The 26720-nt window shown below is 54.0% G+C and overlaps 1 protein-coding gene across 4 annotated transcripts in view; it reads left to right on the forward strand.

Moving 5' to 3' along the window:
* Ppard (peroxisome proliferator activated receptor delta) overlaps positions 1-21257 on the forward strand; it is a 70960-nt gene extending 49703 nt beyond the window's left edge. For 3 of the 4 annotated variants that reach the window (XM_050137774.1, XM_050137788.1, XM_050137766.1), the window contains 6 exons: positions 9906-10112; positions 16992-17146; positions 18073-18211; positions 19367-19569; positions 19673-20123; positions 20730-21257. In XM_050137774.1, coding sequence (XP_049993731.1) covers positions 9986-10112; positions 16992-17146; positions 18073-18211; positions 19367-19569; positions 19673-20123; positions 20730-20977 — 1323 coding nt within the window. In that variant the 5' untranslated portion in view covers positions 9906-9985 and the 3' untranslated portion in view covers positions 20978-21257. Of the gene's footprint in view, positions 1-2769; positions 2857-9905; positions 10113-16991; positions 17147-18072; positions 18212-19366; positions 19570-19672; positions 20124-20729 lie in introns of all 4 variants that reach the window. The other variant, XM_050137780.1, reaches the window with a different exon arrangement.
* Positions 21258-26720: the final 5463 nt, after the last annotated feature.

The following is a 26720-nucleotide window of genomic DNA, read 5'->3' on the forward strand; positions in this document are numbered from 1 at the left end:
ATGCCCGAAATAACAACACACAAACTGTATTCATTTAAGAACTGCTTGGCCCATGAACTCTAACCCTTACAGGCTAATTCTCGCACCTGGACTAGCCCATTTCTAATGATGTGTGTAAGCACCCCAAGGTGCGCTTACCGGGAAGATTCTAGCCTAAGTCCATCATGGGTTGGAGTTGCCTGGGAGAGCTGAGCATGGCGTCTCTGCTCCAGCAGAGCTGTCGGGTCTCTCCGGGAGCAGAACAGAGTCTGACCTCACTTCCTCTTCTGCCCAGAATTCTATTCTGTTTATTCCGCCCACCTGTCTTTTAACCTATCAGGGCCAGCAGTTTCTTTATTGCTCAGCCAATGAAATCAACAGATTGATATGACACTCCCACATCAAGCATGTTTTTGTGGGTGGATAATATTGCATTTTTCTGCACATGCTCTGATTATTTGATGTATTAGTACTGACTCTTTTGCTGATTTCTTAGCATTGTATATATGGAGCCGGCAACTGTGTGTTTTCTTGCACAGGGAACTGAAACGTCCATTACGGGTTAATATTTCCACGTACAGCTCAAATTTGGCAGCCATTGTTCCCCTGGACAGATGTAGGTGGCCACACCACGGCAGTTCCTTGTGGCTTCCCTCTCCCCAAAGAGGGTCAGCCAGTCAGCCCTGCTCACCTGCCCTGCCTCCTCGCTGGCTGCGTCCGCGAGGCATTTTCCTTCTCTCCCTTGGCTGGGTTCTTGTCTTCTACCCCTGTCAGAGGCAGGATTTCCCCAGAGAGGTCATAGTGATAAAATGAAATATTGGAGGTTGTCAGTGCTCAGCATTGAGTCCTGCTGCCCGGCTCAGTAGGCTGGTTAGACAAGATGGCGGTGAAGGCCGATCTGGAACATCAAAGGCTTCCCCGGTCTTGGTGGCTTAGAAGGAAAAATGATGGTGCCTAGACGATGCCTGGTGACCTTCGCGCCCGCGGCAGGACTGGTGGTCCTTAGTAGACAGTGCCCGGCGACCTTTGCACCCACGGCAGGACTGCTTAGCTCTGGAGTCCTTGGACGTTTCACACGGAGCAGTCAGGCGTGTGGCCGTCATGTTACAGGCGTGCGTGTGCTGCACATGCTCAGCAGAGCAGAGCACAGGGAGGTCACTGAATGGTTACTTTGTTCTGTGGGGTCTCAGAGCCGGCATCAGAAGCACAGGCCCTTGTGTCAGCTACCCTTAAATAACTCAGCCTGGGTCTTTCTAGGAACAGGCAGGCAGCTGCTTCCCAGACCACGGCAGACTCTGGTTCTTCCTCCTGTCGTCTCCTTGTCTGGTGTCCTTCATCTTTGGGGGAGGTTTAAAATGCTGCCCTGCTCCTTGAGAGCCCTCTTGGGTTCCCTGCTTTTCCCAGGGTGGTGGCCCTCCCAACCCTCTACCTTCCCAACCCTGAAGCCATCCCAGCTGCAGCCTCCTGACCCTCCTCTGTCCCGGGTTCCTGTCCTCTTCTCTATGCATCTGTTCCTGTTACTCTGGAGCCCTGTGTGCCCTGTGTTTCCATCAGAGGACTGATGAAAACCAATCTCCCACCTACTGCCCAGGACCAGTGTGCTCCGAGGTGCCCCACAGTGCTAGGCATCAACTCCTCCGAGAGCCCTGGCCATCAGTCACAGGTCAGTGTTTGTGTCAGCTCCTGACTCCTGCACTCATCCGGCTGACAGCAGGTGGCCGCCGTTGGCAGGGACCAAGAGGAAGGCAGAGGGACCGAGTAGACGTAGCTCCAAGGCCCTGGTGAGAAGGGCTCTGGAGAGTCTCCTGCCTGGCAGCAGAGCTGCTTGGTCAGAAGTCCCCTGGACACTGAAGTCTTTTGCTTAGAACCATCGTTTGAAGAATCCCAAGTTCTCCCGAGCCTGGGGAAGGTCTTCCGGGTAGCCCAGCGATGTTTCCCAGCAGCTTTCAAGATGTCTTCCCTCTTCCCGCGGCATAAAAGACCCCATGCTCCTCAAAAGAAACTTCAACACACGAATATAATTATGAAAATAAGGCAAGTGTGGTGGCACATATCTTTTAGCCCTAGCAGTTAGGAGGCAGAGGCAAATGGATCTCTGTGAGTTCGAGACCAGTCTTGTCTACATAGTGAGTTCCAGGCCAGCCAGGGCTACATAGTACATAGTAGCTACATCATCAGCATTGTGCGTAGGTTGTGTCTCTAGTTTATCTAGTTCACAGATACACATGTATGTGTCCATTTGCGTGTGGAGGCCACAGGTTGTGGTCCCTTGGATGCCATCCACCTTGGTATCTGAGTCAGGGTCTCTCACTGACCTGCATCTTACAAGCAGTCTAGGCTGTGCTGACCAGCAAGCACCAGGGCTCCTCTGTATAACTTTGACTGTCTTGAAACTTATTCTGTAAACCAGGCTGGCCTTGAACTCACAGAGATCCGCCTGTCTCTGCATGCGCAGCAACCCAGCCTCAGCCTCAGCGGGAATTACAAGTCCGCACTACACCAAGCTTGTTGTGTTTCTGGGCTCAAGTTCTCATGGAACTCACATTTTGGAACCTTCACCATCATGTTACAGGTGGGAGTGGGCATTGCATTACCCCTGTGGTCCCAGAGTCAAGGGGCTGCTGAGAGCCAGGCGGACCACTCCCTGCTGCTAGCAAGTGGGGGGGGGCACGGGATGGGACAGCCCACCCACAGCCCCTCGCTTCCTGTTTCCCAGCTCAGGCATGAGCTCCCTTCCATCTGCCCCCTTCTGGTTGCCAGAGCCTTTCACTTTCATCTATTGTTCCTCAGGTACCCAGGGAAGAAGGAGAGTCAGTTCCTGCTCACTGTCCTGTCCACTTCCTGCGCTCCCTAGCATTTTTTAGGGATTGACCTCAGGTAACCACTAGGGTGAATCCACCCTGGCCTTTGGTGCCCTGGGGAGATGGGGTGACCTGAATTAGCAAATGGGAAGCAGTGAATTCTACGGAGTTGCTGGCCCAGAAAACTGGGTCACTGGGTCAGCACACAGATTACTGATTGATGGGAAAGCTTGAGACAGTGATCCAGGGTCTTTTCTCTTCTGGCCTCCCTCTCTGCTGGTCCCAAATAACTCATCAGAGGCATGGGACAACCTCTGCCTCAATGACATTACCAACCCTCATCCCCGCTGCCGTGGGAAGGGGGAAGTGGAAGCGGAAACAATGGCAGAGGGTAGGAAGTGGAAGGCTCAGGCCATCCCTCAGCAAAGAACCACAGTGCTGTTCTCTTCTCCACGGTGCTTCCCTTCTGTTTTCTCTTGGCATCTCTTCCAGGTATTCTGGGGCAGAGCAGGGAGCACCCTGCAGGTCTCCTGTGGCGACCAGGAGGTTGGAAGGGGACCCCTGCGGAGGTCCTGGGGTCCCAGGGCTTGCACACTTTTAAATCAGAAGGCTCTGCCGAGAGTCTTCTCAGGGTCAGCCGCAGCCACAGTCCCAGTAGGTGGCCCTGCACTGCCACCTACCTCAGTCACCCCCTGCTTCGTGGGTCGGGGGACAGGGGGAGCCTGACCCAGAATTAACTTCTAAAAGGCCTCAGATATGAACGCAGGGACATAAGGAAACTGATCCGTGGCGAGGGCTGGAGGCCAAGGTGTCGGTGTGCTTTTTCATTCACCAAGTACCTGTTGAACTCTCACTAAGGGGCTCTGTGCCAGGCCCTGGGAACCCACCTCAGCAGATCAGAGGGCACTCTTGGGGTGTGAGGACGTGATGAGGCCAGAGTAGGCAGGAGACCTGGCAGATTGGAGTCAAAATTGAGGTAAGCGGGATGGGTATGTACCCAGGAAGACTTCCTGGAAGGAGCCGTGGGCTGGTCTGCAGGGACAGCCAGTGAGAGCCGGAGAGAGCCAGTGCTCCTCCAGGGAGAGCCACCCCTTCAGTGCCAGCCTCAGCCTCTGCGGCCTGAGGTGATGGTGGAACAGGGGACACAGGACAGATCGGGAAGATGGGCTAGAGAGATGCAGGGACCAGAGCCGGTAGCCACCATCACCTATGACTTGGTGGTTTTATGACTGGAGCAGCCAGGAGGGCTGTGGCAGGCTCTTCTGGCCGAATCAGCTGAGAGAGCTTGCAGCCTCACAGAAGGCAGGGGAGTGAGGGCTCCTGACTCAGACTGAGGGGAGATTCAATTGCTCAGACCCTGCCCCTGGGCCAGGGAGATGCTGCTTCTAGCGCATTCTTGGCCCAGCAGCGCACGGACGGTGGCTCCATGACTAATGCTTGAGCTACCCTGCCCAGATTCCACCCGTGTTCCCCTAGCCATTCTGTGACCCTGACCTAATTCCTCCCTCCCTCCCTTCTCTCTCTCCCCCCCTTCTCTGTGTGTGTGCCTGTGTGCTCTGTTTCCTGTTAAATGGGGCAGTAGCACCCGGTTCTTGGGGCAGTTGTGGCAGTAAGGTTAGGGTCAGTAGGCATGGAGTGTGGGCACTGGAACCACAGAGGAGGAGGCAGTGAGCGGGCCAAAGTTGGGGCTTGTGGAGGAGGCCCTGGCAGCCCCTGGCATACTGGTCACCACCACCACCCCCGAAGACCAAGCACACAGCCTTCTTGAGCATCAGGGAAGCTGAGCCTCTAGGAAGACCACCTGGGTCTCCTTAGTTGACCTTACTGGCAGTGGGATGTCCTGAAAGGAAGCCCCGCTCTCTCCTCAGAGACCCTGTGGCCTCCTGCAAACCTCCCTCTGCCAGCCCCTCCTGGCCGGCTGAAGCCCCTTTTGTAGACAAGGCTCCTGATCGAGGGGCGTGGCCCTAACTCAGTGCTGGGAGCTGAGGGGCAGCTGCCACTGTGAGCACCCTCAGGGCAGGACTGCCGAAGGGAAGTAGAGAGCAGGTTTGTGGCTGGTCAGGTGGCAGCAATTCCTGAAAAGCCAACTGAAGGCAGGTATCAGATAGTGTGGCCGGCAGACCGCACTGCAGGTGGAGTAGGCAGGGCTGTCTGAAGTGGATGGCTCCTGGCAGAATACAGGAGAGGACCGCAGCATGGCGGTTAGAGCTCATATGTGAATGAAGCCCAAGGAATGCATGTGGGTTTCAGAACTACCAGGCAGCTGCTCCCTAACCTCAGCCTGCACTGAAGAGACAGCTCTGGCCAGGGAGAAGCGTTAATGTGGACTGGTGTTCTGATCCTGACCTCCTAACAGCGGGATATGGGATGAGCTGCAGTTCAGGGCTGGTTCAGGCGATGTGACTTGCACAGAGCTGTCTCATTGGCTCTCAAGCTCAGACGTTGTCCATCTTGTCCCCTGGTGGGTCCTCTGGGAGACACTCTCAGGACTCTGGAACTGAGTCTTCTTGCCACTTCTTCCTCTGTCCAGGGGACATCTGGGGATTGCTGCGGGGCTCACGAGGATTGAGTGACTGCCTGTGTGTCACTCTCCCAGTTTCTGGGTGCAGAAGGACTTCAGGAGCAGTTCTTAGCAGGAACCCTGTCTCAGGCCCCCAGGACCTACAAAGAAATGCTCTGTCTGTTATGTGAGAAGGTGGCGCTGCAGCGTCCCCTGCCAAGGGAACCCCAGATCCTCCCAATGTCCCCCCTGCACCCCATCACCACACCCAAGCCATAGCACTCCAAGCCAGGTCTCTTTTCCCAGTCTCATCCCACCCACCCATGGTCCCAGCCACCCCATTGTGTTCTGCACAAGAGCCGTAGACCTGATGGGGTCTTCCCCTCGCCCCACCCTGGCCTGCCTGTCCCACACATTGATCTGCAGCGGGAGGGTCTTCAGTGCTTGCTCTTTGCTAGCAGGTCATTTCCCAGCATGCCTCTCTCTGCTAGCAGGTCATTCTTCCCAGCACGTCTCTCCAGGCTGCTCTGAGCCAGACACGAAGCAGGGATGTGCAAGGCTGTGGAAGTTTCTTGTATTCAGAGGCTCTTACAGGGTCACTGCTTGTGTCGTGGCTGGGATCATGTCCAGTACAACTGCAGCGAGCAGGGATATTCTTCTGGACACATCGCTGGCCTTGAGAAGGCTCAGCCTAGCAGAAAAGAACGAGGGGACTCAGAAGACAGCGATAGCAACACCTGGCTGTTCCGTAACAAACCATGTGCAGGGAGGAGTCAGCACTTCTGAGCATGTCCGGGCTCCTGTCATTTTCTAAGTTTAAGACTTGAGGGGCTGGAGAGATGGCCCAGCGGTGAAGAGCATTGCCTGCTCTTCCAAAGGTCCTGAGTTCAATTCCCAGCAACCACATGGTGGCTCACAACCATCTGTAGTGAGGTCTGGTGCCCTCTTCTGGCCTTCAGGCATACACGCAGAAATGGGTGCCCAGTTGCCCATTTGCCCCAGTTTTCAGGAAAATCACCTTTTAAGTTTTTTTTTTTATGTATGTGGCTATTTTGCCTGCGTGCGTGTGTGTGCACACGTGTGCATTGCCCATGGAGGCCAGAAGTGCCGGAGCCCCTGGAACTGGAGTTACAGACTGCTGTGAGCTGCCACGTGAATGCTGAGAGCTAAGCCTGGGTCCTCTCTAAGAACGGCAGAGCTCTCGGCCTCTGAACCGTCTCCAGCCCCCAGGCTGACCTGGAACATCCAGTCTCTAGGCACCGTACAGCTAACTTGTTTTAAAAGCTTTAAAACAATCAAAGCATTTGAAGTCAGTGTCCCGCTAGAGAAAAGCTCTGCAGAAATGCCATGTTTGCGCACCCCTTCCCAGCTCCCGCACGTAACATCTCAGATGGACAGACATCTAAGCTGAAATGGCACCATCAAGCTGTGTCTTCCTTCTATCCAGGTTCTGTCCAGGACTCCTCATCGCTTTTAGTTATCCCCACAATGCCTTCCTTGTCTTTCTCAGCAAGCTGGAGATTAGTATCACACTTGTGTGTGTTACACACATATCACTGCTCACCAGCGGAAGTCAGAAGTCTGCAGAAGTCATTTCTCTCCTCCTCCTTCCCCAGGGATCCAGCTAGCATACTTGGCACGAGTGCCTTTGGTTGCTGAGCCATCTCCCACCCCCCAAGCTAGGGCTTCATGAGTCTCCCCGGCCGTGGGGTCCTGGTTTGGAGTTTGTCACTCTGTTGGTTGTATCCCGGTCGTCATTTGAATTTTATGATTATATCTAGCTGACTTCTGGAAACTAGAGACTCAAGAGTCGGAGACTTTGTGTTCCTTCTTCACGTTATTGTCAATTTTGCCTCTTTATTTTATCATCATTCTACTTGTAGAAACGATAGCTGTGGTATTAGCTTTCTGTCTGTCTTTCTGACCAAGATAGTCAAGAGAACACGTTAAAGGGGGATTCCTTATTTTGACTCAAAGTTTCAAAGGGCTCATTTCTTCGTGGTGGAGAGGCACAGCTCACATCATGGTGGCCAGAGTGGAAGGCCAGGATGGACGGCTGTTTGGACTGGCTCTCTCTTCCCTTTATCCCATCCTGGCTGGCTCTGACCCACAAATTGCTTACCAGTGGATGATTCCATACCAGTTCATAGCCATCCTGTCTGTGGCTGTTGGAGCCCTCCTAAGATGCCCCCACCCCAGTCAGACCACGGGAGGATAGCTGGACTAACACTCCATCACTCCACTTATGGGAGTATAGCCATAGACAGTCTTCAGACGGAGCTCCGGGGTGAAGTATGTGCCCTTGTCCTCATATATGTGAGGGCTAAGCTTGATACGGACATGGACAGTACACATGGACATCACCAATAAATATTTAATAAAGCTTGCTTCAAATTTGGCTCAAGAAATTATGGTAATGGTCTATTCTCGCCCAGTGGGATTAGTAATAGATGGGTCCAGACGCCCTCCACAGACGGTGCCGGCTCACCTGATCACATGATCACCAGGTGTCTGCGGGGTACTTTCTTGTTTGGGGGCTGTTTTTGTTGCTTCTCAGCACCCAGGATTAAGCCCAGCCCTTCACACACACTCGCGCAGTCTCCACCGCGAATCCGCATCCCTCATGGTGGTGCACACCTTTAATATGTAGCCTGGTTCCCTTAGAACTCTGTGTAGACAAGGCTGGCCTCCTGTGTTGTGGTTAGAGGCGTAGCCACAGTACCTGGCTTGGATTGCTAGTCTTTAGGAATTTCTGAGCTATTTTAGGGAATTTAGCACTTGGATAAAAGTTGGAAGTATTTTTCACTATTGTCTGATCAATTCATTAGGTTTGGTTTTAAGGCAGTGAGTGTGTCATGTTGCCTAGTTTGGCCTCAAAGTCACTATTTAGTAAAAGGGTACCCTTGGAGCTTTTGGTCCTCGGTCCTCCACTTCAGACCACAAGCTGGTCTCTGCAGGGCTGGAGACCAAACCAGGGCTTCCTGAGTGCTCAAGAGGCAACTGACTTACAAAGCCAGGGTTTTCCTTTAGTTTGTTTTACCTTAAGTTCCCTCTACCTATGTAGAACTTTTATACTTTTATATGATTAAATTTGTTAATCTTTTACCTGTAATCTTGTCACCCATAAAGCTTTTATGGGTTTATTGTCAGGCCTACATCTTATTCACTGTGAGATGCCGTCATTTCTTGTACTTTATGAGGGTTCTGTTGTTTTGGTAGGGTTTCCTGTAGCCCAGGCTGGCCTCAAACTCTCTGGGTAGCTGGGGATAGCCCTGAACTTCTGACCCTTCTGCCTTCACCTCCTGAGGGCTGGGATTACAGATGTGCACCCGCAGAGCTGGTTCAAGGATGCTGAGGATCAAACCCAGAGGCTTGTGTGCACCCCGCAAGCTCTCTCTCTCCCACCGAGCTGCATGCCCACCCTGGTTCACATACCTGCTTTAACTGTTATCTCTGGTGCGTTGTCTCCCTGCAGATGTGGGGCCAGCTTCTATGTTAGTGCCTTCTCAATTGTTCTCACAGCTGACGGAAACTTCTTTTCCTCGTGTGTGTGTCTGTCTGTCTGTGTGTCCTGTGATGAGATGCTTACACTCTTCCTGTGGTTGTCACTGTGTCAGTCCTCTGTCACCTAGACCTGCAGGCTGCATATGCAGTGGCCCAGAGGACAGCCTCAGAGGCTGCTGTGCAGTCCAGGCAGGGGAGGCCTCAGAGTGACTGGATGGAGTGTGAGGAGGGAGGAATACGGGGCATGGGGGTGCTTTGCTGGGCACTCGGGCAGGCACACGCCTTTAATCCCATGCTTAGGGGGCAGAGGCAGGCGGATCTTCTTAAGTTCCAAGCCAGCCTAGTCTACAAAGGGACTATTCCAGGACAGCCAGGGCTACATAAAGAGACCCAATTTCACAAAATAACAAATAAATAGTGCCCACATACATAAGTTTAAACTGTTTCCCACAGTGGCCTCAGGCAGGACAGGACGCCCCTCAGAACAGTGGCTCTGGACAGCTGCATTCTTAGCCACGGTGCTGGGTGGGGATGAGGGTGGGAGCTGCGATGTGTAGGGACCTCCAGGGGGCTGTGATGTGTAGGGACCTCCGGGGGGCTGTGATGTGTAGGGACCTCCAGGGGGCTGTGATGTGTAGGGACCTCCAGGGGGCTGTGATGTGTAGGACCTCCAGGGGGCTGTGATGTGTAGGGACCTCCAGGGGGCACTGGATAGTTGGGATCATTCTGCTGCTGCCCAGACAATTTAGGGAGGCTCTTAGAGCAGGGACGCAAGTAAAGGTGGCACACAGAGTGGCTCCGTAGCTGCTCTCAATCCTGCCAACCTGCCCAAGAGCCAGATGAGCACTGGCAGGAGGGCAGGGGACTTGGCAGTGTGAGAAGAGAGACCTCTGGAGGTGGTGGCTCACACCTGTACTCCAGCACATGACAGGCAGAAGGTCAGAAGTTGGGTCATCTTTGGCTGCGAAGCCAGTTCAGTGCATCTGAAAGCTCTTCAGGGACTGAGGCGGGCCCTGGAGCAGCATTGCCATGTGACAGTGGCCCTGTAGTGTGCCTGCATCTACTACATTACCTCCTGTGTCACTGCCTCTCCCCTGACCTCTTCTTTCTTCCCTGCCCAGGCGGTCCATCTGCGCTCAGACCCAGATGGTGCCAGAGCTATGACCCGGCCTGCAGGCGCCACGCCGAGTGGGGGTCAGTCATGGAGCAGCCACAGGAGGAGGCCCCTGAGGCCCGGGAAGAGGAGAAAGAGGAAGTGGCCACGACTGAAGGAGCCTCAGAGCTCAACGGGGGACCAGGGCACGTTCTTCCTTCCGGCAGCTGCACAGGTGCGGAGAGGCTGAGGGCCTGAGGGGCTGGGCGGGCTGGGTAGAGGTCCAGGCTTTCGTGGGCAACCTGGGGTGGGGTACCGAGAAGTACAGTGAAGTGATCAATGCCAGCGCCCTGGGTCGTGCCTCTCACCAGCCCTTCTGGAAACAGACGGGATGGTAGGCCAAGTGGATGTGAGCTTTGGTGGGACGGGAGGGTGTGTGTAGGACACGTTGTCACCTTGTCACTGCTACTCATCAGTGTCTCTGACCCCCCCCCCCCACACCTTCTCCAGCAGCAGGCTTTGGTGAAGGGCTGAACCCAGAGCTCTGTGCACCAGGCAGGCCCTCTAGCCCTGAGCTGCGGCCCTAGTCCCGACTGCACCCGGAACATGAGGCATGCCTGCAGCTGTCATAGCCCACTTGACCCGGGAGACCTGCTGTTAAGTCTGTGTCTCCATGGCTGAGCGTACACGCCAAGTGGTTTGGAGGAGTGACGGTGGCTGGGGCCACCTGTGTGCGTGCATCAGGTTACACCGACTCTTTCCACTTGCTGGGTCATTTCATTGACACTCCGTTGGTGGCAGTGGTGACAGTGTTCTCTGGTGGCCAGCACAGCCCTGACATCTGTCTCATCCACACGACACCGTGTCCAGCTTGCACACCATGCCCCTCAGCCCTGGCTTTCCCTGCTTGCTGAGGCCCCTTCGCTGTCCACACACAGCCTCTCCCTGGGTGTCTTGGGCCAATGCATCCATCCTGATGATCCCAGGTCCTGCCCTCAGAGCCTCTTAGTCAGGAGGGTGGGCTCTATAAGACATGGCTTGCTGCTGGTTTCAGCTGGGCAGGCCACTCCAGTGGCATGGGCTCTGGCTCTGGTGTCTACAGGTGACAGTGGCCCTGGAGTAACAGAGCTGTGGGGCGGGCCAGGCTCTTGCCTGGGTCTGCAGCCTGGAAGGGATCAAATCCTTGAGCCGTGTCACCAGAAACATACAGAGTGAAGGTTTCCTCTTTAGAGCTCAGAGTGGGTGGCGGGAAGGCACCGTCAGTCCTGCTGATCCACGGACACCCTCAGAGTGACCCCCAGTAGCTGTGATGTGATGTGGGGGTCCAGGGCAGCCTGTGTCCTTGTGTCTCAGAGGGAATGGCTATGAGGAGCCTACAGACCCAGGTTCTCGGGAGAGAGGGATGACTTCCAGGAGTCCGATTTTACTCAGGGCTGTCACAGCTGCTTTTAACTCAAGAAAGGTCCAGAGGGGGCAGGTGTGCTGTCGGATGCTGTTAATCCCAGCACTCAGGAGGAAGAGATAGGAGGGTCTCTGTGAGTTCAAGTCCACCTGGGTCTGCATAATGAGTCCAGGCCAACCAGGGCGATATGAGACAGAGACCCCGGCAGGAGGCAGAGGGAAGGAAGCACACTAGGGACAGCGTGCCCGGTGTCAGGAACTTGCTGAGAACAAGGTGTTTGAATAGGGAGGAGAAGGGCACGAGGTCTGGCCTGGCTGCCTGCCCTAGCAACTTTGTCCCCATATCTGGGTCTGGGCAGGAAGTGCTGCCCTGTCCTGGGATTTCACACACACTTCACACAAGTGATTTCCCACCTTGAGCCATTAGTAGGGTTGTAATGTTCACATGCCAGTCAAAGTGCAGTGGCTGGAGCGGAGTCAGGTGAGGACAGACAGGTGTTGGGAACATCTGGAGCAGCAGGGCCGTGGGACTCACGGGTGCCATGTCTGGTCCTGTGTTTTAACAAATGGATGCAGTAGAGGCAGCTGGGCAACTGGACTGGTTGCAGCTATCAAACCCTGGCCTAGGAGACGAGCCCTAGCGGACAAGTCAGAGCTATCGAAGCAGATGTGAGCGGTCGAAAAACACTGCTTCCCAGACAGTGACTCAAATGTCCCCGTCTGTCAGCTTAGTGGAAGGGCCGTTGGCCTGAGGAGGAGCTCCAGGTGCCAGTGGCTACAGGACGGTGCAGATTTGTGTCCCTGTAGCCCTGTAGTTCTGCTCTGGGAATGTGTCCTGTGCCTGTTCACTCTGTGAGCACAGAGGTGGCCCAGCCATTACTTAGCACAGCACAGTTCATGAACAGAAATGGAGTGTCATCCTCTGTGGGATCCCTTGAGTAAGCCCTGCTGGAGCCTCAGGGGAACACTGCAGTCCTTAAAAAGAATGAAGTAAGCTGGGCATGCCTTTAATCCCAGCACTGGGGAGGCAGAGGCAGGCAGAGCTCTGTGGGTTCGAGGCCAGCCTGGTCTACAGAGAGAGTTCCAGGACAGCCAGGGCTACACAGAGAAACCCTGTCCTGAAAAATAAAAAACAAGCAAGGTGACGTAGGAGCCAGTGAAATGGTTCAGTGAGCGGACGAAGGTGCTCGACCCAGCCTGCCGGCCTGAGTCCAGCTCCCTGGAAGCTGCACGGGTGGAGGAGAGAACCAATGCCTCTGAGTTGTCCTCTGACTGCCACATGCGTGCGCACACACAATGTAAATTACTCTAAAGGATGAGGTAGAGACCGATGAGACGATCAGTGGGTGAAGGCTCTTGCTGCACAAGCCCCTAGCCCTGGGTTCGATCCCTTTAGAGGGGAGAACCAGACGCACAGTTGTCCCCTCCCTTCCACGTGTGCACCACGGCACACGTGTCCCCACCACACAGATCGCGTACACTAGTAATAAATAATAGTTTTCTGTTTTGAATTTTTTGAGACCAGGCCTCCTACATAGCCCTGGCTATCGTGGAACTCTCTCTGTAGACCAGACTGGCCTCAGACTCAGAGATCTGCCTGCCTCTGCCTCCAAAGTGCTGGGATTAAACCTGTGCCACCACCGCCTGGGCTGGGAATAATTGTTTTTAAGGATAAGGTAGAACCAGGCATGGTGGCTCACGCCTGTCACCATAGCACTTGGAAGCTGGAGCAGGAAAGTTACAAGTTCCAGGCTAGCCTGTTTCAACAAAAAGCATGAAAACCTTTTGTATAATAGAAGATTCTAGACAGTGCAAACCAGAGAGGTAGAGGAGCTGATTCAAATCCTGGATGGGGTGCGGAGCATCCATTACAAGACACAGCCTGCCCCATGTGCCTTTCTCAGCAACCGTGTGTGACTTTCATAACTTAAAAAGCTCTTGTTTTATTCTCATCCTGGGGTTAAGGTCGATAAATTGACCATGCATGGTGGGGCACGCCTCTAATTCTAGCATACAGGAAGCAGAAGCAGACAGGACTCTGTGAGCTCAGGCCAGCCTGGTCTGCATACTGACATCCTGTCTGGAGGGCATAGAGACTACCCACAGTAGAGCAGGGACCCAGGTGGCCACTATAGGCTGTGGCCCTCACTGCTGCCTCAGCCTCTATTGTCAGCCTCCTCCCCGCCTACTACATCTCCCAGTTCCTGCCAGTCTCCTGCCTTGTCCCTATGAGACTGTGGCTTCTGCCTCAGAGACTGTTTGGGGACCCTGAAAGAACACTGAAACAGCGGGAAGACTGTATGGCTCCAGCCCCTACCTGTGTCACTCACACTCAGGTGACCCAGCCCTGTCACCATCTCATTCCCGTGAGGCAGGCAGTACAGGCTTCACATCAGCACACAGAAACAAGGAAGTCCATGGCCAGGGCCTTGATGGCAGGGGTACTGGCCCCGGAAGCTGGTGCTCACACCCACCTCTCCTACTTGATGGCAGCCCACAAGAGGAACAGGTAGATAAAGCAGCTCTTTGCTTGCCTGAGCTTCCTTTCCTTGGCAGCACTTGGTGAGTGTTTAGGGCCAGGCAGCATGCCAGAGCAGGCCAGGCAGCTTGCCAAAGGAGCCAGGCAGTAGTGGACAGGGCAGAACACCAGCCCAAAGGAGCCCAAAGTCCAAGCAAATGGGACAACAATCAAGAAACCGCCCAGTTAGCTGGGTGTGGTGGCACACGCCTTTAATTCCCACAAGAGACAGGCAGACAGAGTTCGAGGCCAGCCTGGTCTACAGTGTGAGTCCCAGGGCAGCCAGGGCTACACAGAGAAACTCTGTCTCAAAACCAAACCAACAACAAAAAGTAAAAGGACCTGAGCCTCAGGTTCTCTTAGGCCTTGCCTGGTGTGAGGGCTATGGTGGGTTCTGGGCACACAATAAGGAGCCAAGCTGGCCCATGGGCCACTGCTGGACAACAGCATGCATGCAGCCCCAGGGCGAGCTGTGCAGGAACACCTGCCACCCAGGAGAACATGGGGATAAGTCAATAGCGTGTGTTTACTGAGCTCCCACTCAAAGATGGGGAGACTGGCACTCAGTGGGGTGCCAGGGCCAGGGTTCACACTGAGTTCAGATGTTTGAGGAGTGACCTCATGCCGTCTCAGTGGTGATCTTGCTGTTGTTTTTCATAATAATACTATTGTCGGGCACAAGGAGCATGCCATGGGCTTCAGTGGAGTGCGCAGCTCCAGGGTTGCACGGTTCTAGTCCGGCCCCCACATTGCCACCCCCTTGTCAGGGTCCCAGAGAGACATTGTGTTTTTTGTTTTATTTTGGTGTGTGTGTGTGTGTGTGTGTGTGTGTGTGTGTGTGAGTGAGAGAGAGAGNGAGAGAGAGAGAGAGAGAGAGAGAGAGAGAGAGAGAGAGAGAGAGAGAGAGAGAACTTGGCTCACACAGTTACGGGTACCCAGTCCTGATTCTGCAGGCCAGGCTGTACTCGCCAGGACGCAGCTCAAGTGTGGAGGCGGTGGAGGTGGGGCCCTCTCTTCCAGACATTCTCTTAAAGCCTTCTCCTGCGGGGTGAGGGCCACACACATTGTGAAGAGTGACTCTTCCTCAGATCTCCTGAGTTAATGGTAATCACGTCTTTATCTATCTTTCCTCTTTTGGATTCAGAGTCTCTCTGTGTAGTCCTGGCTATTCTTAGACCAGACTGGCTTCAAACTCACAGAAACCTGCTTGCCTCTGCCTTCCAAGTGCTGGGATTAAAATCTAGACTGCCCTTTAAATGGAAGCCTGGCTGTTGTGGCCCAGCCGGATCTGCATATTAGCCTTCCCAGCCGCTGTCTTTCATGTCAGCCTCGGCTTTCTTACCTTAGTGTAGGGGACACAAAGCCTGACTCGAAGGGTTATCTTCAGGTTTTACATGAAATGAAGAGATATACATGAAGTAGTACCTAGTAAGGTCCTGGAGCACAGTAGTATGCAAGCACACACCCTGCAGGCGGGTCCCAGCCCTGACTACACAGTAAGTGTGGAGCACACACCCTGCAGGCGGGTCCCAGCCCTGATTGCACAGGGCAGGAGGGTGAACCTGGTGCGACCTTTTGCCTCTGCCGGCTTTAGTACCCTTGTCTGTCAATGCCACCGATTGTCAGCCTCAGTGAGATGCAATGAAACAAGCCAGGCACAGTGGCATTTGGGAGGCTGAGGCAGGAGCAGCACCATGAGTTCAGGACTAGCCTGGACTACTTAATTAGACCTGTCTCAAACATACAAACAATCCAAAAGACCCTTGGCTGTGTGTGGCGAACGTAGACTCCCTGGGAGCTGTGGAGGGTCACGTGAGTCTGGTACCCACAGCTTCTCGGCTTTGGACTTCAGTGTGCCCTGCCCTCCCAGCCCTCACACGAACACACAGACCCCTGCCCCCATCAGATGGTGACAGACTACTAAAGCTTAAAGGTGCTTTGCCCTCCAGGACAGCCTGCCAGAGAAGATAAGGGGTCTACTCTCCTCTTCTGACGGCCAGAGGGTATTTACACCTTTGTAGTAACAATCATTGGGAATTAGGGTGGTGGCCATTTGTGAGCTATTCACCGTCCCTCCTAAACCGCAGCAGCCCCCATGGTGTCTCTGCTGTCTGAGTTCCCCACTGCGGCCAGAGTGGGCCCTACTATTAGGTATTTCTTAAGACGAGCCTCTCCACCGATGCAAATAATTCTAATCAGACCAGATTAGACCAAATAAAAATGCCCACGTTTAATAAATGCAGCGCTCCGGTTATAAATGCGAAACCCAAGACCACATGTTCTTTTTCTCAGCATTGGCCTAAATAGCCCGTGGGAGTGGTCCTGACCCTCCCCGAGGAGGGGTCAGCGCTTGGTGGGCTTTCAGGAGGTGGAGTCCGGACCAAGGCAACTCCTAGGTGGAGGAGGCTTAGGATGGATGCCGTGGACTGGGGTGATGCTTCCTTGGATAAAGGGGTGTTAGAGGGCTGGGGGAGAAAGGACCTGGAGAGGCAGGTTGAGGGAGTGCTAGTCTGGGTAGATCATGTGGCTTGGATCTTTCTCTTGGTTGAGTGTCTGTCCCTTTTCTGGGGGCTCAGCACCTGTCTCTGAAGGCAAGTCTGCAGTTCCTGGAGAGAGCCCCAACTGTAAGGCAAGCATGAGGGGAGAACAGGCAGTACTGTGGAACCAGGTACTGAGGCCCAAGGCAGAGCCTATTGTCTCATCCCTAAATCTCAAAGCCCATTGGAAGGGACTCTGGCTTCTGAGGGTCACGTGACAGCTTGCTCATCCCAAAGCTGCAGTCTTGGTCTCCCCATCCCTCCCGGCTTTAAACCCTCAGTCCAAACCTCTGCATTGAGCGAGGCAGGTACCTGTACTCTCCCCCCAGCAGGATCAGCCCCCCAGTTTCCAACAGACACATTGCACCCCGTGGTCACCTGGGATTGCTGCTTGCTGACCCAGAGCCCCACCAGGGTCACTCCTCTCCCTGGCAGGGAGGCTGTAAGCAGCAGCCACACGCTTGCTGCCATGGGCCACACATTTGGGGAGACTTGGCCCATCTTCCCAGCAAAGCTTCGCTGGATGCTGACCTCTCAGTGCTGCTCCCCAGGTCACACAGCCTTGAGGGGCTGAGCTCTGGGCTGCAGCTCCTCTTTCTACCTGCTTCTTAGACGTGGTACCTGATAGTTCTACGGCCCCTCTATCCTGTATCCGCAGACCTCTCCCAGAATTCCTCTCCTTCCTCCCTGCTGGACCAGCTGCAGATAGGCTGTGATGGGGCCTCCGGAGGCAGCCTCAATATGGAGTGCAGAGTGTGCGGGGACAAGGCCTCAGGCTTCCACTACGGGGTCCATGCGTGCGAGGGGTGCAAGGTACGGACTGAGGAGCACAGGGTTTTGCCTGCCTTGGGTGGGGCCCTGAAAAATTTACCCCCAGCAAAACATTTCAGTTCCCTTCAGGCCCGAGCTGAAACAGACACCTGCCTCCTGACCCAGCTACCTACTCAGTTTCTGTGGGGAAGGCAGGCTGGGCAGAGTGACCTTGGAACGAGCATCTATTTGTATATTTGAAGCTGGCTTCCAGTGCCTTGTGTCTTTTTTTTTTCTTTTTCTTTCTTTCTTTCCTTCTTTTTTTTTTTTTTTTTGTTTGATATTTTTTTCAGAGACAGGGTTTCTCTTTGTAACAGAGAATGGTAATGACTGTCCCGGAACTCACTCTGTAGACCAGACTGGCCTCAGACTAACAGAGATCCACCTGCTTCTGCCTCCTGAGTGCTGGGATTAAAATTTTGTGTCACTATACCTAACCCTTAATTTTTTTTTAAAGACTTATTTGTATACCTGCAGGCCAGAAGAAGGTGCCAGACTCATTAGGGATGGTTGTGAGCCACCATGTGGTTGCTGGGAATTGAATTCAGGACCTCTGGAAGAGCAGCCAACTCTCCAGCGCCCCCCCCATTTTTTTTAAGATTTATAATTTTTTTTAAAGGATGCTTTTCCTTACTTTAAAAAAAAAAAAAGTTCCCTGGGACTGGAGCGCTGTCTTCCATGGTGGGCACTGGCTGCTCTTGCAGAGCCCTGAGTTTTGGTTCCCAGACCCACATGGTAGGTGTCTGACTCCAATCTCAGGAGATCTGGTCACCCCCTTCCAGCCTCCATAGGTCCTGGCAGAACACTCGTACAAATAAAATTAATTAAATCCCCACCACTCCCAGATTTCAGCCTTTTTTGTGTCCTTACATGCCACTGGGCCCCCCAGATCCTTGGTCCCCCAGATCCTTACATCCTCAGTCCCACAGGGTTTCTTCCGACGGACAATCCGCATGAAGCTTGAGTATGAGAAGTGTGATCGGAGCTGCAAGATTCAGAAGAAAAACCGCAACAAGTGCCAGTACTGCCGCTTCCAGAAGTGCCTGGCGCTCGGCATGTCGCACAACGGTGAGTGAGAGGACCCCTGCAGGGCACAGAGGTGGCTGCACAGCCCAGCTCTGGGCTCCCCATGTTGCCAGAGAGTGCCCAAGCACCTGCGCCTGGCACAGATGAGGGCCTCAGACTATCTGTGAGGCCTGGACGGTCACCTGCTCCCCACACTTCAGCCTGACAGAGCATGCAAGGTCCAGGCCAGGGTTTCCTCAGTCTGTAATTGCTGAGGGTAGGCAGGAACCAGGAAGTGGCCATGTGTGGCAACTGCCAGGACCCAGGTGGGAATTTCTCAGTGGTCAGGTACTCCCAGGAGACTGAGCCATCCTTGCCTCAGGCTCCTAAAGCCCAGGGAAGCCTCCTGCTTACTCCCTGTGGTGGCTAGCCACTGGACCACACACACTGGGCATCTTTAAGCCTTCTCTGGCTTCTCCTAAGTGTGTGTCCTGTGGGTGTGAGGCTCGTCTGTATCACCTGGCGTTGTTCCATTGCAGGGGTCACAGGGAGCCCTAGGAAGCCTGGGGCAAACTGAACCCTTCCTTCATGCTTTCTCTTGACAGAAGCCAGGGCCTGCTTCGTTATTCAGACTGTAATCTGAGTGTGTGTGTGTTTGTGCGTGTGCTGGTGCACATGCATGCACATCTCTGGGACCATCCACCTCTTTTTTCTGAGCCAGTCTCATTGGCTGGGAACTCCCAGGATCCACCTTTCTTGGCCCCACACGCAGCTCTTTCTCGCGTGGCATCTACGGACTCAGGTCCTCAGGCTTGCCACGGAAGCACTTTACCAACCAAGTTACTGCCCCGGCCCATGGCTCTGGCTTCTACTGTTTATTGTGAACGCCCCTCATTATTCTAGTCAGTTTTGAGGTTCTCCACTCTTCCTAACCCACGAGGAAGGTGAAAGAACAAAGTCACATGACAGAAAGGTGGTGACGTGGGGCTCTGCTACAGGCCCTGGTCACCAGACTGCCTCTCTAGCTGCCATGTGTGCCAACCCCCCACCCAGTCAACAAAGGTTCTCAGGGAGTTGGGCGCCTGAGCTGCCTCAGCATTGCTCGTTTGCCCCCAAAGGATAACTCTGCATCCCTGAGAGGAGCAGGGGAAGGAGAGGTGCTGCCCCCCCCCCCGCTGCCTGTAGCTCCCCCTTGACTAGCCCTCAACCCCTCTACAGCCATCCGCTTCGGACGGATGCCAGAGGCCGAGAAGAGGAAGCTGGTGGCAGGGCTGACGGCCAATGAGGGGTGCCAGCACAACCCACAGCTGGCCGACCTAAAGGCCTTCTCCAAGCACATCTACAACGCCTACCTGAAAAACTTCAACATGACCAAAAAGAAGGCCCGTAGCATCCTCACCGGCAAATCCAGCCACAACGCAGTGAGTGTCACTGGCCAGCCTAGGCTGTGAGGGGAGGTTCAGGGGATACAGGGCGGGGTCCCCCCCTTCCCCAGGCCTGGCTTCTGATGGGGCTGGTTTTCAGCCCTTTGTCATCCACGACATCGAGACGCTGTGGCAGGCGGAGAAGGGCCTGGTGTGGAAGCAGCTGGTGAACGGGCTGCCACCCTACAAGGAGATCAGCGTGCATGTCTTCTACCGCTGCCAGTGCACCACGGTGGAGACCGTGCGGGAGCTCACCGAGTTCGCCAAGAGCATCCCCAACTTCAGCAGCCTCTTCCTCAACGACCAGGTGACGCTCCTCAAGTACGGCGTGCACGAGGCCATCTTCGCCATGCTGGCCTCCATTGTCAACAAGGATGGGCTGCTGGTGGCCAATGGCAGTGGCTTCGTCACCCACGAGTTCTTGCGCAGCCTCCGCAAGCCCTTCAGTGACATCATCGAGCCCAAGTTTGAGTTTGCTGTCAAGTTCAATGCACTGGAACTCGATGACAGTGACCTGGCCCTTTTCATCGCCGCCATCATTCTGTGTGGAGGTGAGGGGACGGCTCCGCTGCAAGGGACAGTGTAGCACAGACCACATGTGCAGAACCAACTGCATCTTGTTAAACAGATGGAGGTGCAGAAAGAGAAGTTGACGTTGCTGGGATAGCTCGGTGGTACAATGCCTATCTAGTGGGTGGGAGGCCTGAGTTCAGTCTCTAGTGGGGGTCGGGGGCATCATTATGTCAAAGGCCGTTATCTGTGGATGATGGAGAGATTTCTGTATTACTTTTCCTTTTTTCCAGTCCAGTATAACATACAGGTAAGCCTGCTCACCCACAGGGGCAGTGAGCTCACTGCAGGCCAGAGCCATCCTGGTCTGCAACTCATTTGGTCCTCCCAGCAACCTGGGTCAAGGACACTGAAGCTCAGAACCACAAACAGGATCTGAGTTCAGGTACCAAGTGTCCTAGCCAGGAGCTGGCCCTGCCAGACCAGGAAAAACAATTGGTCAGAAACAAGACAGGTAGAGAGTCAGGGGCGGGGACTGGAATACCCAGGGGTGGAGCCAGTAACAAGGCAAGGCCTAGAGATCCCCAGTGGGCTAGCAGGTTCCTCTGCCCTGGCCTGAGACTCCACTCTTACCTCGTCTTCCACAGACCGGCCAGGCCTCATGAACGTGCCGCAGGTGGAGGCCATCCAGGACACCATTCTGCGGGCTCTGGAGGTCCACCTGCAAGTCAACCACCCTGACAGCCCATACCTCTTCCCCAAGCTGCTGCAGAAGATGGCCGACCTACGGCAGCTGGTTACTGAGCATGCCCAGATGATGCAGTGGCTAAAGAAGACGGAGAGCGAAACCTTGCTGCACCCTCTGCTCCAGGAAATCTATAAGGACATGTACTGAGGCTGCAGCCCAGGCCTCTCCGGGCTCCAGCTGCACCCAGCCGTGGGACTGTTCAGAGTAGCAGCCCACAAGTACTGGGCACAGCCCAGGCAGCTGGGGCCCGTTCACAACACTCCAGACACGTGGCCCAGACTTCCACCTTCCCTCCTGCTGCCCATGTCTCCCCAGCACCCCTCCTCTCCCCCTTGCCTTCTGCAGCATCCTCCTCCTCCCAGCCTGTCCCCATGTCTGTCCGATCCATGTCAGTGAGGCAGTTGGCACACTCACCATGAGCCCAGACAGTGAGGCAGTTGGCACACTCACCATCAGCCCGAACAGGACCTCTGCCTTTGCCCGCTCTCCCAGGAGCAGTGGGTCCTGCACCGGCCCAGTCCTGACTTGCCTCTGTCTCCATCTTCAGTGACCTGAGCCATCCAAAGAAACACTACACTCTGGGCCCAGCTTTCCTAGAAGCTTGGCCTGGACTGACTGCTGTCCCAGGCTGTGGTCACATCACAGGGCTCCTCCTGCAGAGGGGAATAGGCAAGGACCTGGGCCGGGAGCCAGGTTTCTCTCCCAGACTGTCTCCTCAACCCAAGGCACCCCGCCCCAACTCTGACACCTTCCATTCTTCTTGCCAGTGTTCTAGGCCATTGCCACTGATGGCCCTTGCACTGCCCTGGGGATACGCCCTCCAGATGGGGTCCCACACCCCAGTTGAAGTACTGATGCCCAGGACTCAGGTTTGGGTCCCAGGGTTAGAGGCCAGACAGCACATGGGGCAGGCTGTCTATCAGTACCCCGCTGGCCTCCACCCTGTAGCTGCATTCAAGACTGGCAGAACCCAGTGCGAGGAACAGGACCACAGCTGCCCTTTCCTCTGTCTGGGAGACGCTGGCGCACCCGCCCCCTGCAGCTGTCTCAGTCACCACAGGACCCCCAACCTGCTCTCCATGAGGTAGCTGGGAGACAGCTGTGCCCCGTGCCTAGGTTGGTGATATGTGTGCGGGCAGGGGTGTCGTGCCAGCTCACAGGCAGAGTTGCCAAGGCTCCTCTGACCGGTTCCTCTCTCATTCACACACCCAGCAGCTCCATGGCCGCCTTTTATGCCTGGCTGGTCACCAGCTCCCAGCTGCTGCTTCAAGTGGCATGGAGCTTGCTGGGTGCTCCCATCCTCTGCCCAACCCCCTCCAGGCTCTCCTGAGACCAAGAGCTGGGCCAGGCCCATCCTGCCCAGACCCATGGGGAGCCAGCAGCCAGGCTCTCAGAGAAACGCAGTGGAAGCCTGGGCTTCAAGCCCTGGTGTCCTGGAACCTGTCTGATGGTCCTTTGTCCCCAGGGCCTTGGCCATCAGACCACAGCTCTGGAGGGAAGTGACTTGGAAAGGGGACAGAATGCTCCTGCCAATGCAGTGACCTTCCATCGCCAGATTATCCCTGCTAGCACACTCCCTGCCCCACCTCCACTGATCAGGTCTTGGGGTCCTTGTCCCTGCGGGGCCCAGGCTGTGGATGGAGCTGCATTCCCTGACCCGCCCTGTCCCCGCCCCCACCCAGGTCTGGTGCTGAGGATGCAGCTCCTCTCAGGGTCTGAAGTCTCCAAAACTAAAATGTATATTTTTGCTAGGAGCCCCTGCTTCCTGTGTTTTTAATATAAATAGTGTACACAGACAGACAGAAGTTTAAATAAATGGGAATTAAGTATTTAAGAGTTGACTCGAAGCCAACTGAGTTCTTCATGCTATTCTGAGAACTGAGGGGCACCTCTTCCATATCCAGGGCTGTCAGCATGGAGGCCAAGGGAGGCTCCTGGTGCTAGCCTAGGGTCTGTTCTGTTCCTCCCTGCTCTCCCCGTATCACCTCTCAGTATGTGGGTACCACTGTTCCTGCCAGGGTCTGAGGAGGGAAGAATCAACATGTTCGGAAGGGCAAGTAACATTGGGGCTCCAGGGGAAGGAAGGACCCCACAGAGGCTGTGAGGCCTAGGCCTTAAGCGGCATGTGGGACTTAAATCAACTGGCCATGTCCCAAGAGACCATGGAGTCGTGCAGTGTGAGATGTGATTAGGGTGAGTGGCATAGGACAGCTGCTGGGGTCGGTATCCTCCTCCCACCATGTGAGTCCTAGGGATTGAACTTAGGTCGTCAGGCTTAGTAGAAATGCCCAGACTCAGTGAGCCATTATTTTTAATCTTTATGTGTATGTCTTGGGGTTTTATTGCTATGAAGAGGCACTATGACCATGGCAACTCATAAAGGAAAACATTCAATTGGGGCTGGTTACAGTTCAAAGGTTTAGTCCATTTTTGTTGTGGGAAACATGACATCATACGGGCAGGCACAGTGCTGGAGAGACAGCTGAGGGCTTTGGGTCTCTAGGCAGCAGGAAGTAACTGCCACACGGGGCGTGGCTTGAGCTCACCCCCCTAAGTGACACACCTCCTCCAACAAAGCCACACCCACTCCACAAAGACCACACCTCCTAATAGTGCCACTCCCTGTCCAAGCATGAGTCGAGGGGGCCCATACCTATTCAAGCCACCAGTGTATGGCTGTTTTGTCTGCATGTATGCCTGCTCACCATTTCAGTGCCTGGCACCCCTAGAGACCAGAAGTGGGTTTCAGATCCCCCGGAGCCGGAGTTAGAAACAGTTATGAGTCTGGGTCCTCTGCAAGAGCAGCCAGAGCCAGGTGTAGTGGGCACACCCCTTTAAGGCAGCACAGGCAGGTGGGTCTCTGTTAATTTGAGGCTAGCCTGGTCTGCACAGAGTTCCAGGACAGCCTGGGCTACATAGGCCTCATCTCGAAAAGAAAGGGAAAGGAAGAAGAGCCTTAACTCGTAAGTACATTCCTCGATCCAGCCCTATAAGCTCTGAGGGACAAGCATGGTGCTGACATCTGTAAAGCCAGCACTTGGAGATCAGTGGTGGGCAGGTCAGCTCCAGTTCATCCGGGGCTGCAGTGTAGACAGAGTCCAGAACTACACGAGACTCTCAAAGAGGGCTGGAGAACTCAGCTGTCAAGTTACTGCTTTTGTGGAAGACCTGGGGTTCAGTTCCCAGCCCACCACATTAAGGCTCACAGCTGCCTCTAACTGTGGTTCTAGAGGACCCCACACCCTCTTTAGCATCTACAGATACAGTACACATGATGCACACATGCCGGTCAAACATACACATAAGTCAAAGTCTATATTCAGAACTCTTAAGAAACTCTAATTCTGCTTCAAAATTGCACTTCAATGTTAAAAAAATAAATAATTTTGACCCAATAAAAGTAAAATTTGTATCAAAAGTGCCCAGGACTATTGGCTTCTCGGGTCAAGTGTTCTAACTACTGAGAGGAATGGACAGTTGTTAGAACTCAATTTACAATCTTCCTTTTGTTGGATGAGGTGGCACACACCTTTAATCCCGACACTCAGGAAGCAGAGGCAGGTGGGTCTTTGTGACTTTAAGGCCGACCAGGTCTACATAGAGTTCTAGGCCAACCAGGGCTATATAGTGATGTGGGATTCCCCTCTGTATGCTGTGAATACCATTGGTTAATAAAGAAACTGTCTTGAGCCTGTGCAGGGAATAGAGGTAGGCGAGGAAAACTAAACTGAATTGCTGGGAGAAAAGGAGGAGTCAGAGAGAAGCCATGTTACTGCTGCCAGAGAGACGCCAGAACTTTAGCCGGTAAGCCACAGCCACATGGCATACACAGATTAAAATAAATGGGTTAAATTAAGATATAAGTGTTAGCCAATAAATAAGAAGCTAGAGCTAATGGGCCAAGCGGTATTTTAAATAATATGGTTTCTGTGTGATTATTTTGGGGCTAAAGCAGCCAGGAACCAACAAGTAGCCTCCCCAAACAATATAGTGAAACCTTGTCTCAACAATAATAATAAATTTTTAAATTTTTCATTTTTACCTGATTGAGTCCTCATTGGACCTGCTCACCTTTGCCCCCTCATCTCCCATACTCTTTGGACTGCCAGCTCTCTAAAAACCACACTGAGACTTAAACTGTTAATTATGAAAGCTCGGCCTATAGCTTAGACTTCTCCCACAAGTTCTTATAACTTAAATTAACCCATTTATACTAATCTACTTTTTGCCTGTGGCTTTTCACCTCTCTTTCATCTTGTACCTCCTGTTCCCTCTCCACATCATCTGGCGTCTTCCCCGTTCTTCTTCCCAGAGCTCTCTCTATCCGGAAGTCCCACCTGTACCTCTGGTCTAGCTACTGGCCTTTTAGCTTTTTATTAAACCGACCACAAATGACATATCTTTACGTGGGGTAATCAACTATCTCACAACAGTCCAGCCCCATCAGTTAAAGTGAGTGCTGGATTTACTCTAGTGAAAATAAAATCTTGTAAACCAACTTCGAGGCCATGCCCTTCCTTCTTCCCCATCCATCTTGGCATACAGAGAAGAGCCAAGACCAGTGGCCCAGAAGCACCTTGACCTAGGTCACATCAGATCTGGCCCCAGGCCTTGGTTCTTGTCCCACTGGATGCTCACGTTGAGCCACAAGTGCCAAGCATCCTCCGGTCATGACCTCACACATCCTCTCCAGCACCCAGGCTGATCACGGGTTCCCAGATGAGAACAGCTTAGACTGTTTACCTCAGAGGAAAGTCCCTGCGCACCTCCCACGGTCTCCAGGGGCCCCATGGAGGAGGCTCCTCAGGGGCCAGTGTCCCTGTACCCAGCTAGGCTGCTTAGCACCCCACCAAGGGATGGAACAGGCACCTTAAGTCCAAATGCCACCAAGCGGGACCCCACTCAGAACACTGTCATTTTCAGGACCTGTCATGAGAATGGGCTCAGTAAGACCAGAAACCTGTCAGGGGAATTCTGGCATGGTTCAGCCTGTCCTTCTTTGCTTTTCCCTGTTGCTTCTTGATGGGGCTCAAAGGGTGCTTGCCAGCCTGGCATTGGGGGAGCAGCATCTACCCTGAGATCCAGGCTCTCAGTAACTCCCATGCCATGGATATTCCAACAGGTGTGATGGGAAAGAAAGTCACATGCTCAGAGTCACGCCTCATTCAGCCCGGATCAAGTGACCTCTCTGGCTCTAACTGGCAGAGTAGCTCCCCAACCTAGAGTGTCCTGATGGAGTGGGGCCTCAGACAAGCACCTCCTCATCCCCCATGTCCCCCACCCCCACCCCCCCATCCCGTCCACCTCTAACTGTGGTGTGGCCTTGTGGCACTGATAATATTCTAATTACATGTGAGCTATACAGCACACATGTGACTTCATGGATATGAACAAGGTCACAGTGACCTGGATGGGAGGCCCGGTCCCCAGGGCTGCCCAGCATGAACCTTAGCTCTGCCAGCTTCCTACAGCTTTCCACAGTGGAGGCTGCAGCTGTGTACGCCCTCCGTACTGCTCCTAAGCCCTCAAGACATAGGTCACCTTGCTTTCCAAACTCCTTGGAGCCTTCTAGTACTTACTGAAGGACCCCAAAGGCTTCCTGCCCTACCCACATCCCTGGAGCAGAGCCGCACACTCGTCCTTCAGGCCTGAGATGGGGCAGCAGCTGGCTGAGGCTCCTTCCCTTTTCTGGCCATGTGGGATGAAGGTCTGCTCACATCCCACCAGGACTCCAGGCTAGAGGCAGCAGCTGTATCAGGGAGAATGGCCTGGTCCCCAGCAACCATATGTGTGGGTCTGGATCTCAGGAAAACACTGGAAAGGGAGACATTATTTTGGGTTCAGCCTGGTTATTGAAAGCTGAGTCACTTAAGAATTTGAGTAAGCCAGG

Source organism: Alexandromys fortis, unplaced genomic scaffold (genome assembly GCF_014885135.2).
Source record: "Alexandromys fortis isolate MF-2015 unplaced genomic scaffold, M_Fortis_MF-2015_v1.1 scaffold_9, whole genome shotgun sequence".
NCBI lineage: Eukaryota > Metazoa > Chordata > Mammalia > Rodentia > Cricetidae > Alexandromys > Alexandromys fortis.